The sequence below is a fragment of the Fringilla coelebs genome (assembly GCF_963513975.1).
Source record: "Fringilla coelebs genome assembly, chromosome: Z".
NCBI classification, from domain to species: domain Eukaryota; kingdom Metazoa; phylum Chordata; class Aves; order Passeriformes; family Fringillidae; genus Fringilla; species Fringilla coelebs.
This window is the reverse complement of record NC_140031.1, coordinates 10,128,930-10,154,145: the sequence shown is the minus strand read 5'-3', so window position 1 is coordinate 10,154,145 and position 25,216 is coordinate 10,128,930. Positions and strand designations below refer to the sequence as shown.

General features: G+C 56.5%; 2 protein-coding genes across 9 annotated transcripts in view; both read right to left on the bottom strand.

The window, feature by feature from the left end:
• Positions 1-3,608: 3,608 nt before the first annotated feature.
• On the bottom strand, positions 3,609-17,153 carry TPM2 (tropomyosin 2). Of its 8 annotated transcripts, none has more exons than XM_084225491.1 (9): positions 16,956-17,153; positions 15,953-16,078; positions 9,736-9,869; positions 8,590-8,707; positions 8,398-8,468; positions 8,101-8,176; positions 7,387-7,449; positions 6,989-7,058; positions 3,609-3,916 (listed from the first exon to the last, which is right to left on the bottom strand). In XM_084225491.1, exons 1-9 carry the CDS (start codon positions 17,067-17,069, stop codon positions 3,834-3,836), a joined length of 855 nt encoding a protein of 284 aa, XP_084081617.1. In that variant the 5' UTR covers positions 17,070-17,153; the 3' UTR covers positions 3,609-3,833. The 8 variants fall into 8 exon arrangements, with proteins under 8 accessions (XP_084081617.1, XP_084081619.1, XP_084081621.1 ...); XM_084225493.1 differs by lacking the exon at positions 8,101-8,176 and adding an exon at positions 7,581-7,656; XM_084225492.1 differs by lacking the exon at positions 3,609-3,916 and adding an exon at positions 3,942-6,657.
• A 3,300-nt stretch (positions 17,154-20,453) lies between these two features.
• The window catches only part of TLN1 (talin 1), a 35,049-nt gene continuing 30,286 nt past the window's right edge, over positions 20,454-25,216 (bottom strand). Inside the window, exons 51-57 of the mRNA XM_084225490.1 lie at positions 24,730-24,835; positions 24,464-24,588; positions 24,045-24,170; positions 23,852-23,914; positions 23,438-23,620; positions 22,617-22,742; positions 20,454-21,676 (exon numbers count right to left, since the gene is read on the bottom strand). Coding sequence (XP_084081616.1) covers positions 21,545-21,676; positions 22,617-22,742; positions 23,438-23,620; positions 23,852-23,914; positions 24,045-24,170; positions 24,464-24,588; positions 24,730-24,835 — 861 coding nt within the window. The 3' untranslated portion in view covers positions 20,454-21,544. The remainder of the gene's footprint in view (positions 21,677-22,616; positions 22,743-23,437; positions 23,621-23,851; positions 23,915-24,044; positions 24,171-24,463; positions 24,589-24,729; positions 24,836-25,216) is intronic.

The following is a 25,216-nucleotide window of genomic DNA, read 5'->3' as shown; positions in this document are numbered from 1 at the left end:
GGGGGCATACATAAGGACAGAGGCGCAATCATGAATCGGACTCGAGAAGCTGAGAGAGGCTATGAGGTTGGCCCGGGTGGGGCTCGATAGGGTGAAATCCCCAGGGGGTATTCCCTCATACATGGGAATTAAACAAGGAAAAGAAGAGCCATTTGGATTGTTTATTGACAGAGTAGCAAATGCTATTCAGACAGCAGGGGTCCCTGAATATATGCATGAAGCACTATTTAAAGCAATGTGCCCTGCAAAATTGTAACCCTGCCACTCGGAGTATACTTGTCACACTCCCTGGTACCTGGACTGTAGAAGAAGCTTTAGAAGGAATGGCTCGGGTACCGGTGGGGCCGCAGGCCATGTTAGTAGAAGCAGTAAGAGAATTAAGAAGTAGTTTAAAGGAACAGGCGCAGGCGACACAGAATCAGGTGTTAGCTGCTCTTGCTCCCTTGCAAGGATCGGTAAATCGGCCTCAAGAAAAAAGACCGTCACCGTTCCGATGCTTCCACTGTGGACTAGCTGGCCATATGGGACGGAATTGCACAGTGGGAACTGTCTGGTGCCGGCGCTGCAAGTCCGACACACATAATGAGTCAGCCTGCCATCGCGTGTTGGGAAACTGGGGGCTCAGTGGGAAGGGTCACCCCGCATTGACACAAGTGGCTGCCCAGGACCCAAGCGCCTTCCCAGCACAAGTGCCTCCTCCCTCCGCCCCGCAACCAGCGGAAGCCTCGGCTTGGACTTGGCAACCTCAATAGACTGCACCTTGATAGACTGCTAGCCGCAGTGTATCCCCATGGGGATTAAGGGCCTTGTTACAGCACGCGGACAATCAGTGGGGGCTTTATTGATTGGACGCCCATCTGCCAGCATGGTGGCACTTACTATTATTGTTGGACTTATTGATGCTGATTATACAGGAGAAATACAAATAATGGCACAAACGTTATTCCCTTTGTTCATTCCGGCTGGATCACTAATTGCCCAATTGATTCCTTTGCCTCAATTAACCGGAGGAACTTTACCACTGGGTGAGCAGCAACGTGGTGAGGGTAGTTTTGGCTCTACAGGAACAATGGCATTGTTAACAGTGGAGTTAAAGCATCGTCCTAAAAAACATATTGACGTTCAGTATCGAGGTCACACCATCACTCTGGTTGCACTCCTAGACACCGGCACAGACGTCAGCATCATAGGGACAGAGAAATGGCCACCTCAGTGGCCCACCCATGCAGCAGATGCTACAGTGGCAGGAGTAGGAGGACTCACACTTGCACGAAAAACCCCTCTGCTGAAAATTCTTATAGAAGGAAAGACTGTCACCTGTGCAGTTTCTGTAATACCACTCCCTGAGGGTGTCCACGCTTTGCTGGGCCGCGACATGTTGGCACAATTGGGAATGGTCCTTACCACAGATCTCCCTTTATAGGGTCGGCCATTGCATGGACTTTCCCGATGCCACTTCGATGGAAAACAGAAGATGGGTTTGGCAATGGCCTTTAAAAGGGGAAAGTTGGTTTTAATTAGAAAAATGAGTTGAGCAATGGCCTTTAAAAGGGAAAGTCTCATTCAAGCACACAAGCTAGTACAGGAGCAGTTTGACCAAGGACATCTTCGGCTATTTGTTAGTCCTTGGAATTCTCCTATTTTTGTGATCAAAAGGAAATCTGGCTCCTGCATGGTTTACGTGTCATCAATGATCAGATGCATACTATGGGAGCCCTGCAGCCCAGACTGCCTAAAGCTGCAATGCTCCCTGAAGGATGGTCCCTCCTCATTATTGATCTAAAAGACTGCTTCTTCACCATCGCCTTGTATGAGGCAGATAAGCAAGGCTTTGCCTTTACCCTGCCTGCGTTAAATTGAGAAGGGCCTTGGTGTTGATGGATGGCTCAAATATTTAGGCCTAGGATTATGGCTACGCACTATTGCTAAGGCTGGTATTATAGTAGGCAGTATAGCTTTGTTAGTAGTGTTAGTTTTGCCTTGCTTTTGTATATGTTTGCAAAATATGGTGCAAATGATGATATCTGCTGCATTTAATCAAACCTTGCTTGTGCAAAAAGAAAACAGGGGAATTGTGGAGGAATGGTTATAGGGTAGAGATCACGTTGACATTCTCTTGTTAGCTGACCAAGGACTGGGAAAGTATCGAACCCAGCTGAGTTCTTTGCACCTGCAAAAACATTGTGTTCTTGAGCGTAGCTTTAGTAGGATAACAGTAATGAGGATGAAATGTGAGAAACAGAAATGTAAGTTCTCAAGAATGAGGAAGAGCTGATATTGTAGTACAACCAATAGATTGCTTAAGCTTACAGAATATGCATGAGTTTATTACTTGTTGTGTATAAATATTTGGTACTTATCAATAAATGTGGAGCTTGCTGATTCTCACATTGAGTGTCCCAAGACTTCCCTCACCGCGACAGAGAATGGCTCAGCTGATGCACTGCAGAAGAGGAAGGCGGGCCCAAGGAGGAGCTCCAGCCCTTGCACAGGAACAGCTCAGCAGCCCAAGATATCCTGTACTGTCCTCCCCTCCAGCTCCTCCAGGCCGAGGGTGGGAGGCTGCAGCTCACAGCAGACTTTGCAACCTTGGGAAGATGAACTGAAGCTGAGCACTCCATGCACAGGGAGCTTTTTTTCCCTGCTGTAGAAGGCCTTAGAATCACAAAACAGAATTTCTGGGCCATGGAGAGGGCGGGAGGCCAGCAGCACCTGGGCAGGAAAGAGATGCAATCTCAACACCCTCCTTTCCTGACCCGAGAGGCACAGCAAATAAAGGAAAGCAGATAACAAAAGCTGTCCCTGTCAGGCTCTTGCTGGGTCTGGCTCGACAAGGGGTCAGCATGAATTGTGTTTCCTGGCAGTATGTGGATGTGCTTTTAGAGGGATATCCGCTGGGTAGCAAGGGACAACAGGGCTGGGTCCACATCATGGAGAGGCCCGAAGTGAAGGGCAGGACTAGATAATGGCTTTGAGCATCCCCAGGAAACCCAGCCCAATTTGGTAACAGCAATGATACACTTCCAGCTGCTCTTCAATTTGTGTTGGAGAAAATACAGCAAGCCAGGAAGAAACTTCCTGAACACTTTGTCTGCTGCAATAATATTTGCTAGCGTCTACAGCTGTCCCTTAGGCAGGCATTCAGTCACTGGCAAAAGAAATTACAACTAGTACAAAGGGTGAGCAGGTAATCCCATACCTGGAGAAGACCCTGACAACTACTAATGTGTGCATGCATGATCATGTGCTTGGTGTGTTTCCTCATTGTCATGAACATGAACCCTCCATGGAGACGTCAAGAACATTGTGTGGCTTCCCCAGCTGCCAAGCCAGTAGCATGCAGACTGTGGAAGGGGACACCCCAGTGACATGGTTTATCACTGTGTACTTGAAGAGGATGGTGAGTTTGAGCTTGAGACCTGGAGGTTTCCTCTATGTTCCAAGGAAGTGATGGAGATAAGGGAACACAGTCCAAACCATGTGGTTACCATTCCCAGTCCACCACAGCCACAGAGGTCCTGCAGAAGACCCTCCATGCATGAACTGGGGAAGGAGATCTACACCTCCTCTCCCTGTACCTACCCCAAAGGACCAAACACAGCCATCCATCTTGTCAAACTGCTTTAATATTTGGACATAAAGACAGGACAGAGCCAGTTAGGCTGTGCACAAACAAGATCCCCTTGAGCAACAGTGCAAGGCTGCTGAGCTTCCCTTCTCAATGGAGGTGTGGGTTTGGCCAAGATGCAGTTCAGCTGATGACTGCATCCTGAGCATGCCAGTGGGGTGCATGTGTTGGGTAGGGAAAAGGGATAGGGGCTTGCGAGGGCAGCTCAGAGGTTGTTCAGCTCCAGTAAGGTCTGGTCCAGGACCTGGTGTATCCCCACGTTCTCCTCTTTGGCACTGGCCAGGCTCTCTGTGAATACAAGGGACACCCAGCCACGCACACAGACACAACCCAAATGTACCCAGGTGCAGTAGGACCCACACACATCACACAAGCACACACACACACACACACACACACACACACACACGCACACATACACACACACACAAAGATGGACATTTCAGTACAGCAACAGCCCCCAGTCAAACGGGGCATCCCCTGTGGAGCATAGTCCACACAGGTAGCCCCATTTCTGGCAGGGATGAGTCCAGCCACTCTGGGATCTGCCAGGGAAGCCAGGCCAGTCAGGCTGGTCACTGGAACAGGCAGTTACCACTCTTCAGCATTTCCATCTTCCCAGGCTGCCCCGTTGCCCATGGCTGAGCACTCTGCAGCACAGGTGCCACTGGTGAGTACCATTATTTGGCCAGACACTGGGGCATCACCACTGGCCAGCTGCAGGCACGTGCACAAACCCTTGGCCAGCAGAAGCAGAGAACCAATGCCTGCTGCATGACCCAGCAGTGCTTCGTGAAGAAAAGAAGTGAGAAAGCAGCCCATTAACAGCCCAGGAGAGTGGGCAGAGGGCAATAGAGAGATAAGGAGCAGAGCTAACAAGGCTGCAAGGATAAGCTCTGCCAGGCAGCCCTCTGCCAAGGCAGCCTCCCTCTGGTGCTCACTTCCAAATGGCATCTTGCTTCCCCCAGAGATGGGGATGGAAAAAGACTGCTGTCCACTCAGCCCCATCTCCCAGTGTGCCCTTGCTAGCCTCTTCCCTGTCCCTAGTTTGGGGCAGCAGGTAGCAGGTGCTGCTGGATCCCCAGCTCTTTTCCCAGCCTTCCCAGCACCCTCCAAGGACCTCTTTCTAAGGGGATCCATCCTACACAATTTGGGGTGACCAGAGTGAGGAGGAAGAGGCTGCCCACTGACTCCCAGGACAAGGGAAGGAAGGCAGCAATACAAACCACTACACCCTCCCCAGCAGAGCCAGGATGATGCCAGAGGACAGCCATCACTACATGGGCATGCCCAGGACATCCCAAAACCCTTCATATCTCTCCCACAAAAACTGATCAACTCCAGAGGGGAGCCCTGTCCTGCCCAATTAGGGTAGTTACCCCTATGAGAATAAGGCAAGGCTTCACACCCTGCCTCACCCCAGTGGGGAGGGGCTCCCAGCCTGAAGCCAGCCTGGCCAAAATGGGGCAGGGAGGCTGGGCCAGGGCCAGGAGCTCTGGGCAGCTCAGTTGTTAAGTTCAGTAAGGATGACCCGCAGCTCGTTAGTGAGAACACGGTTTTTCTCGGCCTCCTGCTGAGAGCGTTCTAGAGAAAATGGAGACATCAACGCAGCACAGGAAAGAGAGAGAAAAAAGTGAGTTAGTGAAAAGAGATAGCATTTCTGAAAGCGTTCGCTGGAAACACCACAAGCCACCCAGCCAGTGGTGGAATACAGCTGGACTGGCAGGAGGCAGCCAGTCTTTGTGCAGGGACAAGGCTGTAGTTCCATCAATTTGGAAACTGGGTTCTGGGACAGGGTAGGGTGTTGAGGAAGGAGGAGGTGGATCATGACCCATTTAGAGATCACAAAAGATCACTACTGAAGGGCAGCACCAGCCTTTTCACCAAGAGAAGGTGATGCAGGAGCTATGACAGGGATGAGATTGCTGCTTGTAGGCAATGTCTGAGAGTAGAGACAGGGAATGGACAGCACCAGGTCTAAACCTGACATTTCATGCCAAAAGACTCATGGAGAAGATGGCATGAGATGGGGAAAGCTGTGTACGAGAGTCAGGGGGTGGCTGGGGTCAGCACAATAGCCCCGTCCCACTCAGCCTGGCAGCACGGGAGCCTTTTGGGTCTCAGCCGTAGTCAGCCTGGGGGGCCTGTGGCTGTGAGCTGCCTGCAACCACCTCCTACCACACTGCTGACAGCACCCACATGAGACAGGCAGGAGATGAGGGATAGAGTGGCATGAAGAAAACAAAGGAGAAACCAATGTTAACATTTTATTGATATCAACTCATTAACCCAGAGGGACAGAACACAAAAGAAAAGTCATGAGATGCAAACTGAAGAGCAATGTGCAAAGGACAGAAGGGTGAGGGAGGAGTGAGGGTTGCCTGCCTGCCGGGGAACAAGGTGTCTGCACAGTTGGATCCAACCCTCTATCCCCCAGGCCTGAGCTTTGGCAGTGGAGGTGCCGCTTCCCCAATGCAGGTCATCCCCATGCTGGGGCCAGCAAGCAGCACCAGGGGACTTTGCTAGAAGTATATGGGGGGGGAAATGGCCCCCCAACCCTGGAGCTGCAGGGTCCCCAGTGCTTCTGCTGCTGGGGAGCCAAGGAGGGAGCTGCTGGAACAAAGGGCTTCTGGGCACAGTCCTGATCCCCAGGGCAATGCTGTGGCATGGGCCTACAACTACACTGTCCAGTCAGTATGTGGGGCTGCTCTCCTGCCCTGAACAAACAGCTCTAAGCACCTACACCTTGTCTCCCCAAAGAGGGGTACAGCGGGAACACCCTGGGTCAGCTCCTGTCCCAAAGGAGCTGATGGACAGGCACAGGCTAGGTAGGACAGAGGAGGATAGAGAGGGTAGGGAGAGAGGTGGGATGGCCAGGCAGGCAAACAGCCGAGCTGGGGAGAGACAGGCAGGGAGCAGGTGCAGTGCTGGTGCCCAGCGTGGGGCTCAGAGGGAGGTGATGTCATTAAGTGCATTGTCCAGCTCCTCGCTGATGGCTTTGTACTTCATCTTCTGCGCATACACTTCATCTGCAGGTGAAGGCAGGCAGGGAGCAGATGGTGGAATTGAGTGGAGGACACAAGGTGGAGAGAAAGAGTGGCTGTGAGCAGCGGGCTGAGGGCAGCAGGGGTGTGTGGGCACAGGCAGCATGGATGTGACCCTATTGCCTACCCGAGGGCAGGGCCCAGACCCCAGGAGCTCTGTGCTCCCACACCAGATGCCGCAGCATCCAGCCATTCTGCTCCCAGAAATCCTGACCATCCCTCCCTCTGGCCAAGCACTATCCAGCCCCACCAGGGGCATGGTGTGTCCAGTGCCACCCCAGGAAAGAAGGACATGGGGCTGGCAGGGACATTTTACCTTCTAGGTCATCAATGGTTTTCTCCAGCTTCGCCACAGACCTCTCGGCAAACTCCGCCCGGGTCTCAGCCTGTGGGAAGCACAGCGGGGAAAGGGTGAGCTGCAGGACACAACAGGTGGTGCAGGCTGCACTGCACTCCAAATCTGCCCCACTTGCATCTCTAGTACCCTTCTCCAGAAGCCCTCCCATTGGAAAGGCAAGGGACAAGAAGTGACTAAGGCTCCCTGAGGCCTCACACCCTAAATCAGAACAGACTAATGAAAGTCATCCCAGACTCAGGTACCTGCTATGATGCTGCGTTGCAATTTAGGAAACCGTGAGAGGACATAGGCATAACGGGGCCAAAACCCATTCAGGATGCCAAGCACTGATTCTGTGGCAGCCCTACAACTCTTACCTCCTTCAGCTTTTCCCCTAGAAGCTTGATTTCCTCCTCATACTTATCCTCCTTGGTGGAATACTGCAGAGACAGAGAAAAGCACCTGTGAGTCCCAAGGCATGCTTCCAGCTGTCCTTCACCCCAGCAGGAGACCGCAGCATTTCCAGACCCCAAGCATTCTCCCCAACCCTAGCAGCCTCCCTGGGTCCTACCTTGTCAGCCTGGGCCTCCAGGGACTTCAAGTTGTTGGTGACAATTTTCAGCTCCTCCTCTAGGTCACCACATTTACTACATCCCAAGCAGGGCCGGCAGGAGGGGGGGAGTGGGGCCAGAGGGCAGGAGAGAGGCAGGAGCAGAAAGAACAGGCACGGGGAAGCAGGAAAGAAAGAGAGAAAACAAGTTGAGAAAGGAGAAAACTCAGTGCAGGTGGACCAGGAGCAGAGCCACTGTGAGCAGGAGCTGCCAGGACGCATCTGTTCATCCGTTCCTTGTGCTTCCTTGTATGGATACCTCGTGCATCACCACCAGCCAAGCTCTCGCTGGCCTTGCCAGGGAAGCAGGAATGGAGGGATGGAGGAGCGTGCCCAGCCTGCACCTGATGGAGAGGGAGGCGAGGGGAGGCTGGTGCTGGAGGCAGTGGTGCAGAAAGGAGAGAGGTGGCTCGCATGGTTCGAGAGACAGCGACAGAGAGAGGGGGCTGCTGCACATCGCCCCGCGCCCCTGCCCCAGTACCTCTTCCTCTGAGGCAATGAGGGATTTGAGAGACTGGTCCATGGTCCGCAGCTCTTCTTCCAACTGTCTCACTCGGCTGGGGTGGAAGAGGGGCACCCCGGGAGGGGGACAGCAGAGAACAGGGTCAAGGATATGATGCCAATGGGTTGGCACACCCCTACCCCCAACCTACAATCTCAAAGACCACCCCGTGACCCCACTTCCAGGGATGGACATCCCCATCCCCATGTCTGCCAGGGATTTGAGAAAAGGGCTGTGTGGAACCCCTGCATGCTGCCCACCAGGAGTCCTGCTCACCTCTCCGCCACCTCTGCCCTCTCCTCTGAGCGCTCCAGCTCTCCCTCAAGAACGACCAGCTTGCGAGCAACCTGTTGATGGCAGCAAGTGACTCATGTTAGCCCTGTGCCTGCCCCAGCTGGGGGCACAGGGCTATAAAGAGATGGCTCTGGGTGCTGCCAGGGTGTCAGGACTGGGGAATGGGGTACACACCTCCTCGTATTTGCGGTCAGCCTCCTCTGCTATGTGCTTCGCCTCCTTCAGCTGCATTTCCTGGAGTTCCATCTTCTCTTCATCTTTCATGGCCCTGTTTTCGATGACCTTCATGCCTCTGAGGAAAGACCATGCCAGGAGATTTTACTGCTTGTGGGTCAAGGTGTCATCTGCACATCCTGCCTGCCCATCTGCACATCCTGTACCCTAACCACACCACCCTTTAGCTTCAGAGACACAGGACATTGCTCGGGGAAGATGGCACACAGTAGGATCACATCACCAGTATCCCAAAAATGTTCCTGTGCAAAATTCCAGTGGAGCTGGCCCCAGGGCAATGTTCCAGAGTGAGGTATGGCTATGGTACCCCTCAAGCAGGCAGGTTCTGGCCCCATGTTTGGGGGGAAAAAGGTGTCCAGCCCAGGATGAGCCTGCCACAACCTCCACAAAAACAGCCTCACAGGCTGGAAGCCCTTAGGAAATATCAGAAAACATCCTGTGGCAAAGCCTTTCTCATTCAGGGTGATGCTCACAAACAGGGGTTTACCAAACCCCCACAGAAGGAGCTCCTGGAGACTCTTCTCCTCTCACTCAGATGCTGTTGCTCAAACTGATCTTTGACAATGGAGGGAAGAGCTCACATAACTGCCAGGAACACTGTGACATGCTGGGTGCTCCCACACAACCTGCGTGCCGTTGCCTGCACAGCTCCAGTCTGGGAAACCTACTTGCCCTGAGGATGGGGCAACATACACCCTCTGGAAGTCTTTTTGAATGAGGCTGTCTTGTCCTCAGATCTGACCTTAGTTACCAGCACAGAGGCTTCCTCTTATTTTGTCCTTGAGCATCTAAAGCTGCTCTGGGGAAAAAAACATGCTCATATCGTCCTTTGGCTTTGCTTACAGTCTGGTACTTTTATAAATACCAGATAAAAATTTTCAGGATATTTTGTATGCTCTGGAAAAGAGTGTCTCTATCTGGGGAACTTCTTTGCATTGTGGCTTTGCTCTCTCCCTTTGAAGTCTGCAGGAAAGTGAACTGAAACCCCAATAAGGTCACCTCAGAGGGACCACACTGCAAAACTAAGGGGGCTGTCTGCAATTTATGGTGACCTAATACCAGTCCCACTGTCCCTTTCCATCCCACCTCTCGCTCTCATCAGCTGCCTTCTCAGCTTCCTCCAGCTTCTGCAGGGCAGTGGCCAGACGCTCCTGGGCGCGGTCCAGCTCCTCCTCTACCAGCTGGATACGGCGGTTCAGGGAAGCCACTTCAGCCTCAGCCTGGGGGAACAGAAACCCCTCAGTCATCCCATGTCAAATACATATACTGGAAAAAGCATTTTCAATGATTACTCCTATTTACCATCCAGAACGCTCCTTGGCACTGTGCCACAAGCCCATGTTCACTGGAATGGCATGCCTGACCATGCATTCCCTCACCTCTCTATAGGGTTATCTCCATCCCTAGTGGCTGTTTGATGCTGGCTTCTCCCAGCCTTGCCATGTGCAGCCCCACCATGTCCTCACACTTCCAGCTCCCGCCCTGGAGGGGGACAGGGCACGTTTGCTGGGGCAGCCGTGCCGTCATGGGGATGGTATTTGGGGTTTGCAGAGCAGTGAGTAAAGGGGGAGGAATGCCCTGTGCGGCTTCGCTCCCGAAAAGGAGATCGGAGCTGCTTGTGGATTTCCTGTTTACAGAGGCGGTGGAGTGAGCCGGGAGCTTCTCCGGCAGGAACCCCCAGGGCCCTGTGCAACAGGGCAGCCTGAAGCCAAGCACGGAGCCCCCCCAGCTGATGCACAGCACAGCGCGGGGGCAGTGGAGCGAGTCGGCCTTGGCAGGCTGGCGCCTGGCCAAGATGAGGCTGGCAGGACCAGAGCCCTCCCTTTCCCAGGCTCCCCACGCACAGGGCTGGGAGCTGGGACTGGCCAGGAGCAGTGGCCCTGGCCCTCTGCCAGCCTGTTGACGCCTGGCCTTGCACTCTTTCCATTTGGTAAAGGCCTCCTGCTCCATTGCCACAGTCAGGAAATGCTGCCTCAGCAGCTCTCAGCCCCGCTTCCCACTAGGAGGATGCAAGGAAGACAAACCCCCGAATATCAAGGGATGGGTGGCAGTAAGACCTCACTGTGAGGAACAGCTCTATGCACCAACCCAGGAGACAGAGGCTTCTGCTTATTCACAGGCTGCAGCAAGACTGGCTGGCTGCAGTGCCTGGACACAGCCGGCCTCATGCTCCAGCACTGGGAATGCCCCAGGGAATACTAGCCAAGCACAGGGACTATGGGAGCAGCAAGGGGCTGCCACCCTGCATGGCCCTACTGAGCAATCCCCTGTGGGGAGTTGGCGGGGTAGGGACAGGCACAGCCGGCACCTCTTTGAGACAGCTGCCAGCCCCACAGCTGCATGCCCCACAGGCGCCTCCGCCCCATGATCACCCTTTCTACAGACAGAGAGACCCTGTCCCTGGCCAGACAGCCCAATGGGGAATGGGAGCTGGTGCCCTCAGGGCAATGCCTGCAGCATCAGCCTCACTGCGTCGGTAGATTTTTTTTTCCCAGGGAATCACCCCCAAAGTGGGTCAGAGCTGCCCGGATGGACACTTGGGAACATGAGCTCTCCCGGCAGCTCCCAGTGACCAAGGAACCCGATCTCAGGCTGCAGGAAGGGGCCATTTCCTCCGCACACAGCCCGAATGACAACAACCCGGGTACCGCACCCAGCTCTGCCGCTCCTGATATGGTGAGAATGTTGAATGAGTGGACATAGGAAAAAGAAAGAAAGGAAGAAAACAGAAAGCTCCAACAACTACAAAGACAAACCAGGAAAAAGCTGCAGCTTGGGCACACCATCCCGCTGCCAAAATGGAAATTTTGGCCTGAGGCAGTGTGAAGGGGTGGCTTGTCCCCACGAAGGGACAGACTGGAGCTAAAGCTCTGCGGCCCGAACGGCAGAGTCCGCTGGAAGCCGGACAAGAGCCTGGGCGTGGGATTCTGAGCTGTGCACGCCGACCTCCGAGGGAAGAGATCCGTTCCCAGGAGGCATCCGATCCCAAGACAGGGCTGGCCGCTGCCCGCTCCCAGCGCCCGGCCAGCCGGGAAGCCCTGGGGAGCTCCGCTGCACGCAGCATCTTCTCTCGCCAGACCGACGGAGGAGGGAGGCGGCGGGCGGAGGCCGCCCGCAGGCAGGGACTGCCCCGAGCTCCCTGCCCCGGGCTCTGGCCAGCTGGGGGCAGCTCCCCGCGGCTCCCCGGGAACCTCCCGGCGCTCCTGCGCCCCGGCAGCAGCCAGCCCGGCTACCGGAGCTCAGGGGGCCGGGGCCGGCCCAGCGGAAGCGATGCCGGCAGTGGGGGATCCCGAGGAGCTGCCGGGGTGCCCCCCACCCTCCCTCTTCCCATTCCAGCGGCCCTTACCCGCTCCCGGGCCTGCCGCTCGGCATCGGCCTCCCGCTGCAGGTGCTCGGCGCGCTCCTCCGCCTCGTCGGCCACCTGCTGCAGGCTTTGGATCTTCTTCTTGACGGCATCGATGGAGCTGGCGCTGGCCATGGCGGGGGCTGCCGGCGGGGAAGCCACACCGCCCCGAGCCCTTTGTGGGATCCGCCCGGCTCGGGCAGGAAGCGCTCAGGCAGCGGCCGCTCCCGCCGCCCGCCCTGCCTCCATCCCTTCCTGCTCCTCCTCCTCCTCCTCCTCCTGCTGCTCCTGCTCCTGCTACTGCTGTGCTGCCTCCGGCCGACCTGCTCCGCCGCTCTCCCGCCGAGGCATGCGGTGCTCGCCCACGGCAGGAGAGAGCTCCCATGCCGGGAGGGATGCACAGTGCCCCTCATCCCAAACAGAGGACAGAGGGTGCCCCCGGGCAGGGTGCGTGGTCCTCCCCAGGCTTTGGTCACTGTCTCTACATCCCCGCTAAGCCAAGATGCACCGTTGCTTCTGGAGAGGGCACAGTGTCCCCCCACCGTGGGTCACACGCACGGTCGCAGGCAGATGCATGGTCCCCTGAAGGGGCACATGGTACTCCAGAGAGGGCACACAGTGGCCCCAAGGCAGGGCACACACTTCTCTCTGTGCCCAGGATGCATGCTGCCTCCCAGGCAGGGGTGCACAGTCACACTGAAATCCCCCAGAGCAATGGAGAGAAGCCCAGGTTATTTTCCAGCAGTCCATGGAGTCTGTGAGCGCTGGATTCTGTCCTGTGGAGCTCCCATGGCCACAGGAGCAACGTACCCATGTGTACTCCCTGAGTGCTCCCCTCCCCAGCCATTGCTGCAGAGCTAAGGAGGGTTATGGGAAGTCAGTAACAGGCATGAGCAGAACCTGCTCCTGGGCATCCTCCGGGGTACCTGGGCTGCAGCCAGCTGCCCAGCATCCATCCCGTTCAGTCCCTTGGTATCTGCTCCCCGATGTGAAGACCTGTCCTGCAGCCCCACAGAGACCCATGGGGCCCATGGAGACCCTGGCACCTCCTGCCTTGGCGACTGTGCCCTATGGGGGAGGTCAAAGCTCTAGCTCCTGGCTCTCTGTCCTGGCTGGGGCACATGTCTTGATCCATCAGAAGAAGTTGGAGCTGCTGGCACTCAATTCTCCCTTAAGATGTACTGACAGCTCCCTGGCTGTACTTCACACCTGCCTCCAGGAATGCCAGTTCCCAGCTGACCTCACCAGCTGGCATCAGCTCCAGGGCCAGGGGTCCTGGGGGTGACTCAGCCCCACTGCTATCTGCACCCTGCAGATCCGTGTCCCCTTGCCAAGAGGCAGTGGAAGAGGCGATACTGTGGGTCCCCTGGAAGCACACAGCCTTGGGCTTGGCTCTGGGCCTAGCTAGTCCTGCCCCTTCCCAGTCCGACGCCTGGATGTCAGTAATGCACAAGCCAGGACATGGAGGCCCAGAGCAGAAACAAGGGTTCCTGGCAGCAGTGGGGCAGGGACGAGCCAGCTGCAGGCAGAAGGGGCACAGGTTAGGGAGCAGCCATCCTTATCCCCTAGTAGCCAGTCTAGGTGCCTCCTGCCGTGGCCCCACCCCGAGATGCAGTCACTTCCCAGCTGAGTCCAGTTCCCTCCCACCAGCTCAGGGAATCGCCAAATAAGAGCAAAGTCTTGGCTGGGGAAAGCAGCTGGGGCGGGAACACGGGTGAAGCTTTTGGGATCATGTCCTGGGAACGGCAGAGTTTCCCTAAGGCCCCTCCGGGGTGGCTGGGGACAGGCCAATGCTGGGGATGTGGGGGCGGTGGAGAGGGCTGTTCTTGCCTAAGCCTCTTGTCCTAGCTGCACCGTTTCCAGCAGCCCTTGCCCATCCTGACCTGGGCACCATGGGCTGTCCCTCCTGGTGACAAGAGGTTCTACGATGACGACCTCAGTGGGCTTGCAGAGTTTCTGGGAAGCTCTGTGGAGTTGCTGATCAAGAGTCAGTCATCCCCTGCTCTGTGCACTGACACCTCTCCAAGTGCCTGGGGCAAAGTATTTGCTCTCTTAAGTGCAGTCCCCATGGCTTTCCTGCCCCACCATCCAGTGCCAGCAGCAGGGCAGGGCCATACTGAGGTGGGTGTTTATTCTTTTAAGGCAATGACATTTTTGCCCAGAGCAGGAGGCTGCCTGGATCACTGGTATGAGCCTGAGCCGTCTGAGGAATTGGGACACGCTGTGCTCACAGGCACCCACCGTCCTGGCAGCCAGGGAGGACACGGGGGTGCCTGGGGTGAGTGTGCTCTGAGGGTCCACCCAGAGCTTCCCCTGCTGGAAGCAGGAGCTGTGCTGCACTTCGCACCAGGGAGGAGGTGACACCAGCCCGGGGGCACTTAGAGCTGTCAGCACATTCAAGGTCCCTGGCACGGAGGGGTGACTCCCACAGCCCTACACATGGCGCAGCCTGTCCAGGCATTGGCATGGACCTGGAAGGGCTGTGCTGGTGATGGAGCCCTAGCTCTGATGCCGCCAACCTCCAGGTTGACACGGCTCCTTCACCATGGCTCCTGCTCTGGCCCTTTCCCAGTGACTCCCATCCACTGTATCTTTTGGTATGGGACTCTCCATGCTGAAGCCCACAGATCTGCCAAATTGCTGTGGACCAAGGTCAGGGAAACACCCTCTCTGCCCAGGATGGCATTGCAAAGCCTGCTGCCAGCAGCAAACGACTCCACACCCACAGCTGACATCTGCCCAGTACCTCTGTTTGCCCCTTCCTCTGAGCCCTGCACTGGGAACATCACCTCTACTCTCAGCCATGGTGAGTTTGCCCTGTCCCATAGCAGCACAGAACCATTAGATCAGTGTGAACCCTACTGCACACAGCAGCCACCTTGCCCAGCTTGACATGCCTGCCCCCCTGCTAGGTTAAACATGCCCTTCCAGAGGATTCTCAATGTTTTAAAGGAGAGTCATCTGTAGGATCAGCAAAGAGCTCTGAGGAGACCCCTGGCTGCTGCCCAGGGGCTCTGGGCTGCCACAGGACTGGTGTTGCCATTGCTCGTCCTTGTCCACTCACTCCTGTCCTTGGCGGCAGCCTCAGAGATTTGACACATCTTCCCCATTTAGCTCCATAAACCAGCTGGGATTGAATTTTTTGTTCTCAATCCTGAAAAGCCTGGCCATGCCCTGCTGGCTGTGGTCCAGACGGCTCTCCTTTAGCTTCTCCTCCAATTTCCAGGGTTGGTTTTCATCAAAGAGGGGCTGGCTATCAAAAGGAGTATTTATTTATAGGGTGTCAAATACCCTGTGTGGCACCACAGGTCGTTATACCCCATTCCCAAGCGGCCCCGTGGCTGCACACAGCTGTTCCACCCTTCATCCTGGCCAGGCACAAGCCAATTTCAACACCTTCCTAACATCTCCCCAGAGGGATCTATTTCCCAGGAGAAACATCAGTCATGGCACTAAATAAAACTCTTCCTGGCCTTGCCCTTCTCAGGGTACAAAGTAGCCCACTGGACCCCAAATCCACCTAAATCCCCTTCCATACACCCCAAGCATTCTTCCTTGCAGCCAGCACTCAGCAGCTAACCACAGCAAGAGATTTTTCTGTTTCTCTGATCTGCCACAGTTTAGCAAGCACCACAGTTTTTCCTAAGAGCATTGAGGAGGTGTGTGCCTGGGGACTTGTGACACAGCTTGGGACACTTGTCCCCATTAGCTTTGGGGAGCCAGGCTGTAGGCTACCCCACAAAGTTCAAGACAGGACCAGCAACCAGCACTGCTCACCACAGCTGGCCTGCCCCCCCACCCCACACAGGACCCATCAGCCCGGTTCAGTGTCAACATCGAAGGAATGGGATCCTGACAGTCTTCCCTCGGATGCTTTCCATATAAGGGCCCCCTCTTCCTTTAACCCCCCCCGAGGTCCAGAGCCTGTGCAGGGGAGGAGCTGTTGGCACTCCTACTTACATCTGTAGCTTTCTTCTCCGCCTGCTCCAGCTTCTCCTGGGCCTCCTTGACAGACTCAGAGTACTTCTCCACCTCATCCTCAGTGCCCTTCAGCTTCTTCTGCAGGCCCTGCTGTTCCTCCTCCAGCTGGGGAAAGGACAAAGGGTGGGGTTCAGGGAGGATGGCAGTGTCTGCAAGGCTGGAAGAGGATCTGTCCTCCCATTCTCCTCCTGAGGGCACCCAGCCTGTGTGGGGCACAGCAGGAAAACATGGACATGGACATGTCCTCTGACAGCTTTGGGTCTACGGGTCCTTGGGGGACTCTTGGTGTACAGCAGCCTCCTGGACCCCCATGATCCCTGAGCCTGGTGGAGGTAAGGGGGTAGTGGTCTCCTTCCCTGTATAGGGGACTGGAGAGCTCCTGACTTGGGGATACAGCTCTGGGGGACACCAATCTGTGTTTCCATCTCTGTGGTTGTGGTGGGAGTACGCAGTCCCCTGGGCTCTCCCTGGCACAGGGACAGGGAGGTGGAACTGGGGTATCCCACTGAGATAAGACATGGGGGGACCAGCGTAAGGGGTCAAGGGAAAGAGACTGAAGTGTTGGTTCCTGGGGAACATGGGGTTCCTGGATCCACATAGGGTGACGTCCCTGGGGACATGGTCGCAGAGAGGGAAGGTCTTAAGGGCTGTCAATCCCTAGAGCTGGCATCCACAAGCAGGACACCCAGTGGGGCAAGGTCCTTGGGCCAGGACATCAGGACAGGGGACTCCAGGCTGGAGAACCAGTGTGGGGAGCTCGGTACAGGGATTGCGTGATCCTAGAGAGTGCAGTGTCCCCAGGATCAGTGGGATGGCATCCCCAGGGCTGGGCACCCAGCGGGACAGGATTTCCAGGACGGGACAACCCTAGGGTGGAGGGGTCCCCAGGCTAGACTCCCAGAAGAGCAGGGTCCTGGGGCTGGACACCCCTAGAGTGGAGGGTACCCAGGTACTGCCACGGGGAAGCCCGTGGAAGACCCACCTGCTTGCAGCGATCCTCCGCCTGCTTCTTATCAGCCTCCGCTTGCTCGGCGCGGTCGATGGCATTCTCCTTGTCCAATTTCAGCATCTGCATCTTCTTCTTGATGGCCTCCATGGTGGCGGTGTGTCGGCGGCGAGGCGCGGGGCGGCAGAGGAACGCGGAGCACCGGGAGCGGCGGGAGCACCGGGAGCGGAGGGAGCACCGGCACTGCGTTCCCCGCCCCGCCGAACTGCCTAAAAGCTGGGGAGGGGCCGTGCCGGGCGGGGGCTGCCCCGGTACCTCCCCCGCCGCCCGCCAGCACCTTTTAGGGACTGGCTCGCCACCGGCCCTCGCACCGAGCGGGACGGGGGGGCAGCCCCCCGGCGGTCATCGCCGCAGCCCTGGCGCCCGGCACCCATCGGGGAACAGGGCGAGGGACGCCCCGGGTCGCGACGCTGGGGACAATCCGGTGGTACTGGGCAAGAGACGCCCCCGGATAACGTGTTATGGGTAGCCTGGTGGCACAGGGTGATGGATACCCCAAGGCAACGCTGTGGTGGTACCGCTGTGGTACTGGATGAGGGACACTCCGTAGCGCTGTGCTGGGGTACCCCAATGGCAGCGGGCAGGGAACATCCTGGGGCACTAAGTACGGGAACCCTGGTGGCACTGGCCCCAGTTAGAGCAGTCCTCATGCTAGTGCCCTAGGTACACCACATGCCCTGTCACAGCACCCTGGGACCTGAGGGACCCTGCTTGCTGGCGCTGGCTTGGGGACACCTCAAGGGCTGGCATAGCTCTTGGGAACACCAGTGGGCTGGAACTGAATTGTAGGGGACACACTCAGGCTGTGATTGCACTGAGGGACATGTTTGGCTGGCATTGCCCAGATGGGGAAAATCCCCCAGGAGAGAAGTGAGCAGAGCCCCTGACTTTCTCATCCAGCAGCTGCTGGTGGGGCAGGAGGGCCAGAGCTCTGTGCAGACTTCTTGGCACCCACCTTCCTTCTGTCTTGCACCTTGGTGCCACTGTCCCTGGCACCCACAAGGACACCTGGCACATGCACAGCCCCTAGAGTGGCACTTTAGAGTGACACAGGGCAACTCACTGCCCCTCTTCATCTTTCTGCTCTAAATAAACTGTATTCCACAGGCAAAAAAATGCAAACCCTTCAAATCCCAGCTCCTCCAAAAATAACCTGTACTTTAATAACGATCGTAAATGCTTCTGGCACATTCCCAGCTGCAGGGTGGGCTGTTGGTCCGGGGGGGCGGGGGGGCGGCTGGAAGTTGCTGGTGGAGGGGCCATGGGAGCCGTGTGGCATGTGTGGAAGGCTGGGATGGGATGGGGATAGGAGGGGTGCGCAGGCTCCCCCAGCCCATTGCCCCTGGGCTGCAGCCAGTCCTTGCTTGACGCAACTTCTCAGCACCAGTACTCCAAGAACAGAGGAACAAAAAGTTTTTGACAGCTGGAGAAAGTGCCTTTTAGGAGCCCTCAGGCCCGGATAGTGGAGGGCATAGGAGGGGTGGGAGCAGTCAAGGACCAAGAGGCTGCTGGCTCCATGGGGAAAGCAGAAGAGCCACTGCTGGACTCTGGAGAGAAGCTATTAGTACTGATAAATTAGGCACATATTTGGACAAGGAGAGTCTGTAACTGCCAGCGTGTGGCTTCTGAGGGGAGGGGGAAGATTCATCTCCCATCATTCCTGGGAGAGAATAATTGTTTTTCTGCGAGATGTTTCAGCCTGGAGCAACGTCATGGGCTTGAGCAGCTTCACGTGCTCAGCGCATGGGGCAAATATAATGATGGGCATGGTGCAAGCAGCAAGGGACTTGCCCTGGAGCCAGGCCAGCCCTCAGACGTGCCCCCAAAGGATGCTGTTCTCCCTCTCTGCTCTCTTTGCTCCAGGCATCATAGCCATGTCTGATGGACACTGCTGGAATCATCCAGGAGCCAAGGTCCATGACTCAGCTCTTAAGCCTGACCTCTGTGGTAACCTGTGGGAGAAGGGAGTGCAGAGAGGTGTGGGTGCATATCCCTCTCATTGCTGCCCCATGCCCAGGCTTATCCTGGGCTAAGGTCTCCAAGGATGGCAATCCCCTCCATATTTCACACTAGGGTCAGACCTTACTTCCAAGGAAAAGCTTGTTCTGACAACTAATGGGACCTTTCCAGGTGCAATCCCCAGTCGCCCCATCCCTGGGCTCCCCAAAAAGTTGGGATGTGGTTTGCCCACTAACCTCCAAATTAGCTGATCCCTGCGGTGGCCTGGTACCTTATGACTGGGTCATCCCAGCTCCTAACCTCTGTATGTGCTTTCCTGAACCTGCCTGCCAAAATAACCCTTTGATCAGTGTGTGAGATTGAGGGGCAGTGGTTAATCACACTCCCGTGTCCCTCCCCTGGTATTTATGCCACCACCTCTTGCTTGTACCCAAGCTGGAGGACACAGAAGTGGATATGCTTACAGTCCCGCACAGGGGGTGCTGGAGCTCTTTTGTCCCCAGGATGCCAGGATGAGGCCAGAGCTGCTGCCACACTGTGCCTGCTCACTGTCCTTGCTGGACACTCTGAAGGACCCCATGTCCAAGTTGGTACCTGGGTGAGTGCCTGGGTCAGGCCAGCGCAGATTGTCAGGGGACAGCTGGGAGGACTGGGATGCCTGTGAGAGCCACAAATCCACCCTGGAGCCTGGCCAGGGGTAAGTGTCTTAGGAGAAACAGCCCCTCCACACCCCCAGGGACGTGACCACAGGGGGACAGGGGTTGCTGTCCGGGATACTGCAGGATGCTGCCCTTGCCACAGATGTTTGTAGCTTACACTACCAGAACAGCCCCAGAAGCAAAGGACACATGCCAACCTGCTTGTACCCCTGTTGCACCCCGCAATGTCCCTGTTGCACCCCACATCACCTTCGCCTGCCCTGCCACTGCTTAGGCCCCCCAAATCCCTGCTGAGTGACAGGGTGGGAACAGGTGGGGACACACTGGGGCAGCTGCTGCCCGCACAGGTTGGCTCTGGGGGGCTATTTCGGGGCGTGAGATCAATGCTGGCAGCCGGGAAGGCTCCGGCTGCATTCCCAGACCCACACCACAACAGACTGTTGCTTCCCTACTGATGGCCCACCAGTGACTATGGGGTGGGAGTCACCCCACCTACAACCCTATTGCACCCTACCTAGGAGTATATTTGGCTGGTAGCAGGAATGGGGCCAGGAGCTGAGCTCCAGACACAAATACCCCCCCTGCCTTCCCTGAAGCCCAAATCCCCAAGAAACAAAATCCCCAAGATCCCCTCCTGCAGTGGTGGCCCCCCGGCAGCACCTGCGAGGCCAGCACATGGCTGGCAGCGGGGGTCCGGCCTGCCGGGTGCCTGGGGCTGGACGTGCCTCAAATATTTTCCATGCTGTATAAGCACCCGTGGTACACTCCCCCCTCCCTTTGCTGGGAGGGAAGGCGCTCAGGCCCCCCTGCCCTCCCCTTCTCCTGGAGAGGCCCATTGATACCCAGTTGGCAAGAAAGCAGGAAAACCAGATTTTATTGATGAATGCGTCTTTCTGAGGAGACACTGGCATCCCCCACCCCACCCCGGAGGCTTGGGGGGGAGCTGGTTTCCTTCAATCTTTAATATGGGATGCTTAAAGTATCAAAATGGTGAGAGAAGCCTCAGCGAGTGCAAAGGGGAAGGGACGGGGGTCCCAGAGCCGAGGAGGGGTGGGATGCTGGGCTACGGGACCCCGGCGAGAGCTGGGTGTTAGTGTGCAGGGCATGAGCAGGCAGGGAAATAAATGAACTTTGGAAGCTGCAGGCTCAATACTAGAGAAATGGAAAAGTTACAAAAATACTGCAGATCTTGGAAAACAATGCAGGCACTTGGGAAGGAGGAGGAAGGCAGAGCTGGCTGGGGCCGCAGTCAGGGGGAAGCCCTGCAGGAAGGCAAAAAACAGCTCTGGGGGTGAACTCATCACATCATCCCCCATCCTGAGTGGAGGCACTGTGGCTTCCAGCCCTGCTGCCTGCTGCCCCAGAGGGGCCTGGGCTGAAGAAGATACTCATGGGGCGGACTCAGGGCCTTCCAGGGTAGCTGCAGAGGAAGATTCAGCCAGCAATAAGGCATTGGAGGTGAAAGGCAGCTCCACGCAAGAGCTCAGCGAGGGGTGGCTGCTCCCTGCATGCCATTGCACAGGAGAGGGCAAGCCACCCGCCTGTCCCCATCCCACGTGGAGAAGAGAAAAAAAGGGGCACGAGAGGGAAGGAAGAAGGCACAAGTAAATATCCCCTTGCAGTGGAGAGCTCTGTGGGCCCGCACCCCGGGGCTGGCGGGTGAGCCCTGAGCCAGTGCAGCCCCGGCTCCCACCCCAACCGAGTCCCTCCGAGCGCTCTGATTGTGCCTTGGGTGTGCATGGGAAAGTGGGCTGAGCAGCGAAGCGGAGTTGCTGGTGCAGCACCGGCTTGGAGGGGCAGCTGAGTTAGTCCTGTTGCTCTGGGTGCGGGCAGAGCTCTGGTCTAGCCCAGACAGCCCTTCGCTTGTGGCGGGTCGTCTTAAATAGGAGCAGGCAGGTGGGCAGGCGGGCAGGCAGCAGTCTGTGCGGTGAGCAGGGGGTGTGAGGCTCAGTTCTGCTCCTCGTCCCGCAGCTCCGAGGGCAGGAACTTGTACTGCTGCTGCCGGATCATTGCCAGCTTCTTCCGCGCCTCCTCCAGCTCCCGCTCCTTGCGCAGCATCTCCTCCTGGGCGGCGATAATCTGCCAGGAGAGAGCCCCAAGGTGACAAGCGCCTCCCACAGGGATGGCCAGAGCCTCTGCCACAGCAGTGCCAACCCTAGAGCTGCGTTCTGTGGCTGCTGCTTCCCTCCCATCACAGCCACTGCCTCACTGGGCATGAGGACTGTTTGTCCCTGGGGTGGGAGCATGGTACTCTGGACATAAAGCAGAACAGCACAGCTTCTGAGCTCTGCCCCATGTGCTGTGTAGAGGGCCTCAGCTGCAGGGAGCCAGCACTGGGACTGTGACACTCCACACTAGGTAGATCTCACCCTCTACACACTGCTCTGCTTTTTCTTGCATCACAAAGGATACTGTGGGGTCTGCACCAAGGAGAAGCCACGGCTTTACACTCCTGGGAGCATGTACCCAATGCTACTTGTGGTGGGATAAGGTGAGGCCTCATTGTTTAACTGCTGCTCAGGGGTGTGGCAGCAGCTCTCTGGGCCACAGAGTGAAACATGACTTTCCCAGGCATTGTTCTGGGAAAAGTCTGTGAGAAGATCACAGAAAAGAATGGGAAATTCTTAACTTGCTGCACCTCATATTGTGAACATGTGGAGTGTGTTATGGAGATTTGTTCACCAGAGGGTGGTTTCTTAATTAGCCAGTGGTGATGGTGTTTGGACTAAAGGACCATTCAAGTACACCTGTAGCGAACTACAGTATAAAAGTATGGATTTCTTAATAAGGATATATTAATCAGCCTTCTGTAATACATGGAGTCTATGCCAATTATCACCCGGCCAGGGGCCCGTTGCAATGATACAGTGAGACAGGTGAACTCACAGCATTTTGTGAGGCTCTCAAGACATGACTTGTGCTGGTGGGTGGTAGAACACCCACCAGCTTCTGAGACTGGCACACACAGGTTGTGGCAACACCTAGAGCTGCTCCTGCCCTGAGCAGCCTCACTCCTCACCTGTGCAATTCCTCCGACCATCTTCTCCTTCACCACCACCGTTTCATCATGGTCCTGGAAGGCAGCTGCCTTCTGTGCTGCCTTCACCAGATTGTCTGATGCCCTCTTCACGGCATTTCCAGCAGCCTGCAGCAGGGAGGAGGAGAGCATCAGTGTGAGTCACAGCCCCAGAGGATGACTGCTGTCCAGGGGTGTGAAGGAACTCCTGCCCCAGGCTGGGCAGCAGGCAGGACTGGCTGGGAGCTGCAGGCAGGGATTGCTGGGAGCCAGGAGTGCTGGGAGCTGCAGGCAGGGATTCCTTTACATGGCTCGCTGCCTTGTCACCCGCTCATGACCATTTCAGGCACTTCTGCTCCCAACCAGGCTCTGGCTCCTCTCTGAGCAGCAGGGCAGGGACTAGGAGGCAGCCCTGCTGCCTCTCCCCAGCCCTTGGCCCTAGTGCTGAGATCCCATGTTAACCCTCCAACACATGGGCACTAACCTGTCGTGTGCCATGGCCTCTAAGGATTAACGGTGCTACAGAACATGCCCCACCATACATTAACCTCTTGAATGCCAGTGAGGAAGTATACCCATTTCAGGTATTCCTGTGCCAGGTCATTATTCCTGAGTGCTGCCAGGCTGAGCAGCCCAGCATCACTCACATGCCTGGCACACAGCTAGCAGTGGAATCCAAGCAACCTGGAGCCTGTGTTCCAATGAACTTCCCACTGATGGCATACAGGCAGGGAGCACGAGCCCCGGAAAGCATCCACGTGCCCTCATACCACTTCCAGCCACCCTTCAAACAACAGGGGCTGAAGAGGAAGCCTAGGACTCACCTGGAGCCGCTTCATGGCCTCGGAGTCATGGTCAGCCTTCACCTTGCAGGCCACCAGGAGCTGGGCTGTGGAAGCAGCCACCTGCTTGGCAGAGGAGATGAGCTTCTCCTCACTGGCATGGCCCTGCACTGCGGCATTGGCGGCTTCACACAGGTTGTTGGTGGCAGCAGCCACCATGCGTGCCTGTGGCAAGAGAGGCTGTCAGGGGAGGTAAAGGAGCCCTGATCGGCTCCAGGGACGCTGTGGGGCACCGGATAGAAAGAGCCAGCTTCCACAGCAAGTGGGAGAGGGAGGAAGAAGCATGACTGCCTCTTCCACTGAGGACAAGCAAAAGGGCAGAGCATCCTTGTGTTTGCAGCAGGAGTCAAGAGGAAAGTTTCCCCCTCAAACCCTGAGCATGACCTTGATACTCACGGCTGAAATGAGACCCTGGGACCACTGTCCATCATCCACTGCGTTGGCTGGGATGGCACCCACCTATGAAGGAGGGGAGGAGTAAGGGTCACCACCTTGCACACCTCTTGTCACAGGCATGAGGGTTACAAGCAGCCCCAGAAGAAGGAAGAACCCTTCTCTACATTTTCTTCTTCCCCTCTTACGGCCTTACTTTTCCTTGGGCCACTAATTCCCGCTGGGCTGCTGAGGCTGCCTTCACCAGGGCACTTGTGGCTGCAGCAATGGATTTGGCAGCTTCCAGGATCTGCTCCTCAAAGTTCAGGCTCTCGTCTGCTTGCTGTGGGCAAAAGCAGAGTGTGAGTCCCAAGCAGGAGTGCTGGGACAGATGGAGCAGAACAGCAGGATGGCTGCAGGGGGCTGAGGGCAAACATATAAGGCTGGATTAAGGGCTATGGGGTGCAGCGGGACATGGGCTACCCAAGGAAAGCTCAGGTGGGGATGTGGGTGGTAGCAGGAGTACAGGAAGAGGGACCAGCTGTCAGACGGGCCTGCAAACCTAAAGCACAGACAGGGGAGCCCCAGCCCACCCCAAGCTGAGCATGAAGGTCAGACAAGGCTCAGCACTGCTACCTTGGGCTTGGCTCTTGGTTTCAGCTGCTCCAGCTTCTTGGCTGCAGCCTCAATGGCAGCTGCTGCCCCCAGCAGCTCATTCTCAGCGATGACAGTGGGGTCTTCTGGGTCAACCCACTCTGTCCCTAGGAACACCAAGAAGCCAGGCAGGTTACACCTGCATGCAGTCTAATTTCTAAGTTTCCCTGCCTCCTCCAGCAGCTGCTGAGCCCTCCACCCTAATCCCAATCCTTGGTTTTACCCCTCTGAGCAGGATCTCTCCTTACCTTTCATGGCCTCGGCTGCCTGGATGAGCTCAGTGACAGAGCTGGCCACGCGCTTGGAGAAGCCTGCCAGCTGCTGCTTCAGCTCGTGGGTCGGCTTCTGCAGGATCTGGGGGGAAGGAACAGATGTAAGCACCTGGAAAAGGGGAACTTCATAGGTCTGTTTGGGGTGCGCTCCCCAGAGAAGTAGGGTGGGATCCCCCCTCCCACATGTGTACATGTCAGGCACTGTCTGAGATGCTTTCTAAAGTGAGTCTGGCTATTCTCTTTGTGCCCCAAGGTAGGATGAGCTTCCCCAGGGCCCTTCTGCATCCACAGCTTCTGGGACATCTTACAGACACAACACCTTCAGAACAAGCCTTTTTGCACTCAGCAGCTACCCACACCAAGATTTCTCCCCTGCAAATCATTTCAAGTTCCGTATCTCCTTTGCTGTCCCCATTTTGGAGGTTTGTTTGCAAACACAAGCTGGGCAAAGGGGCATATCCTG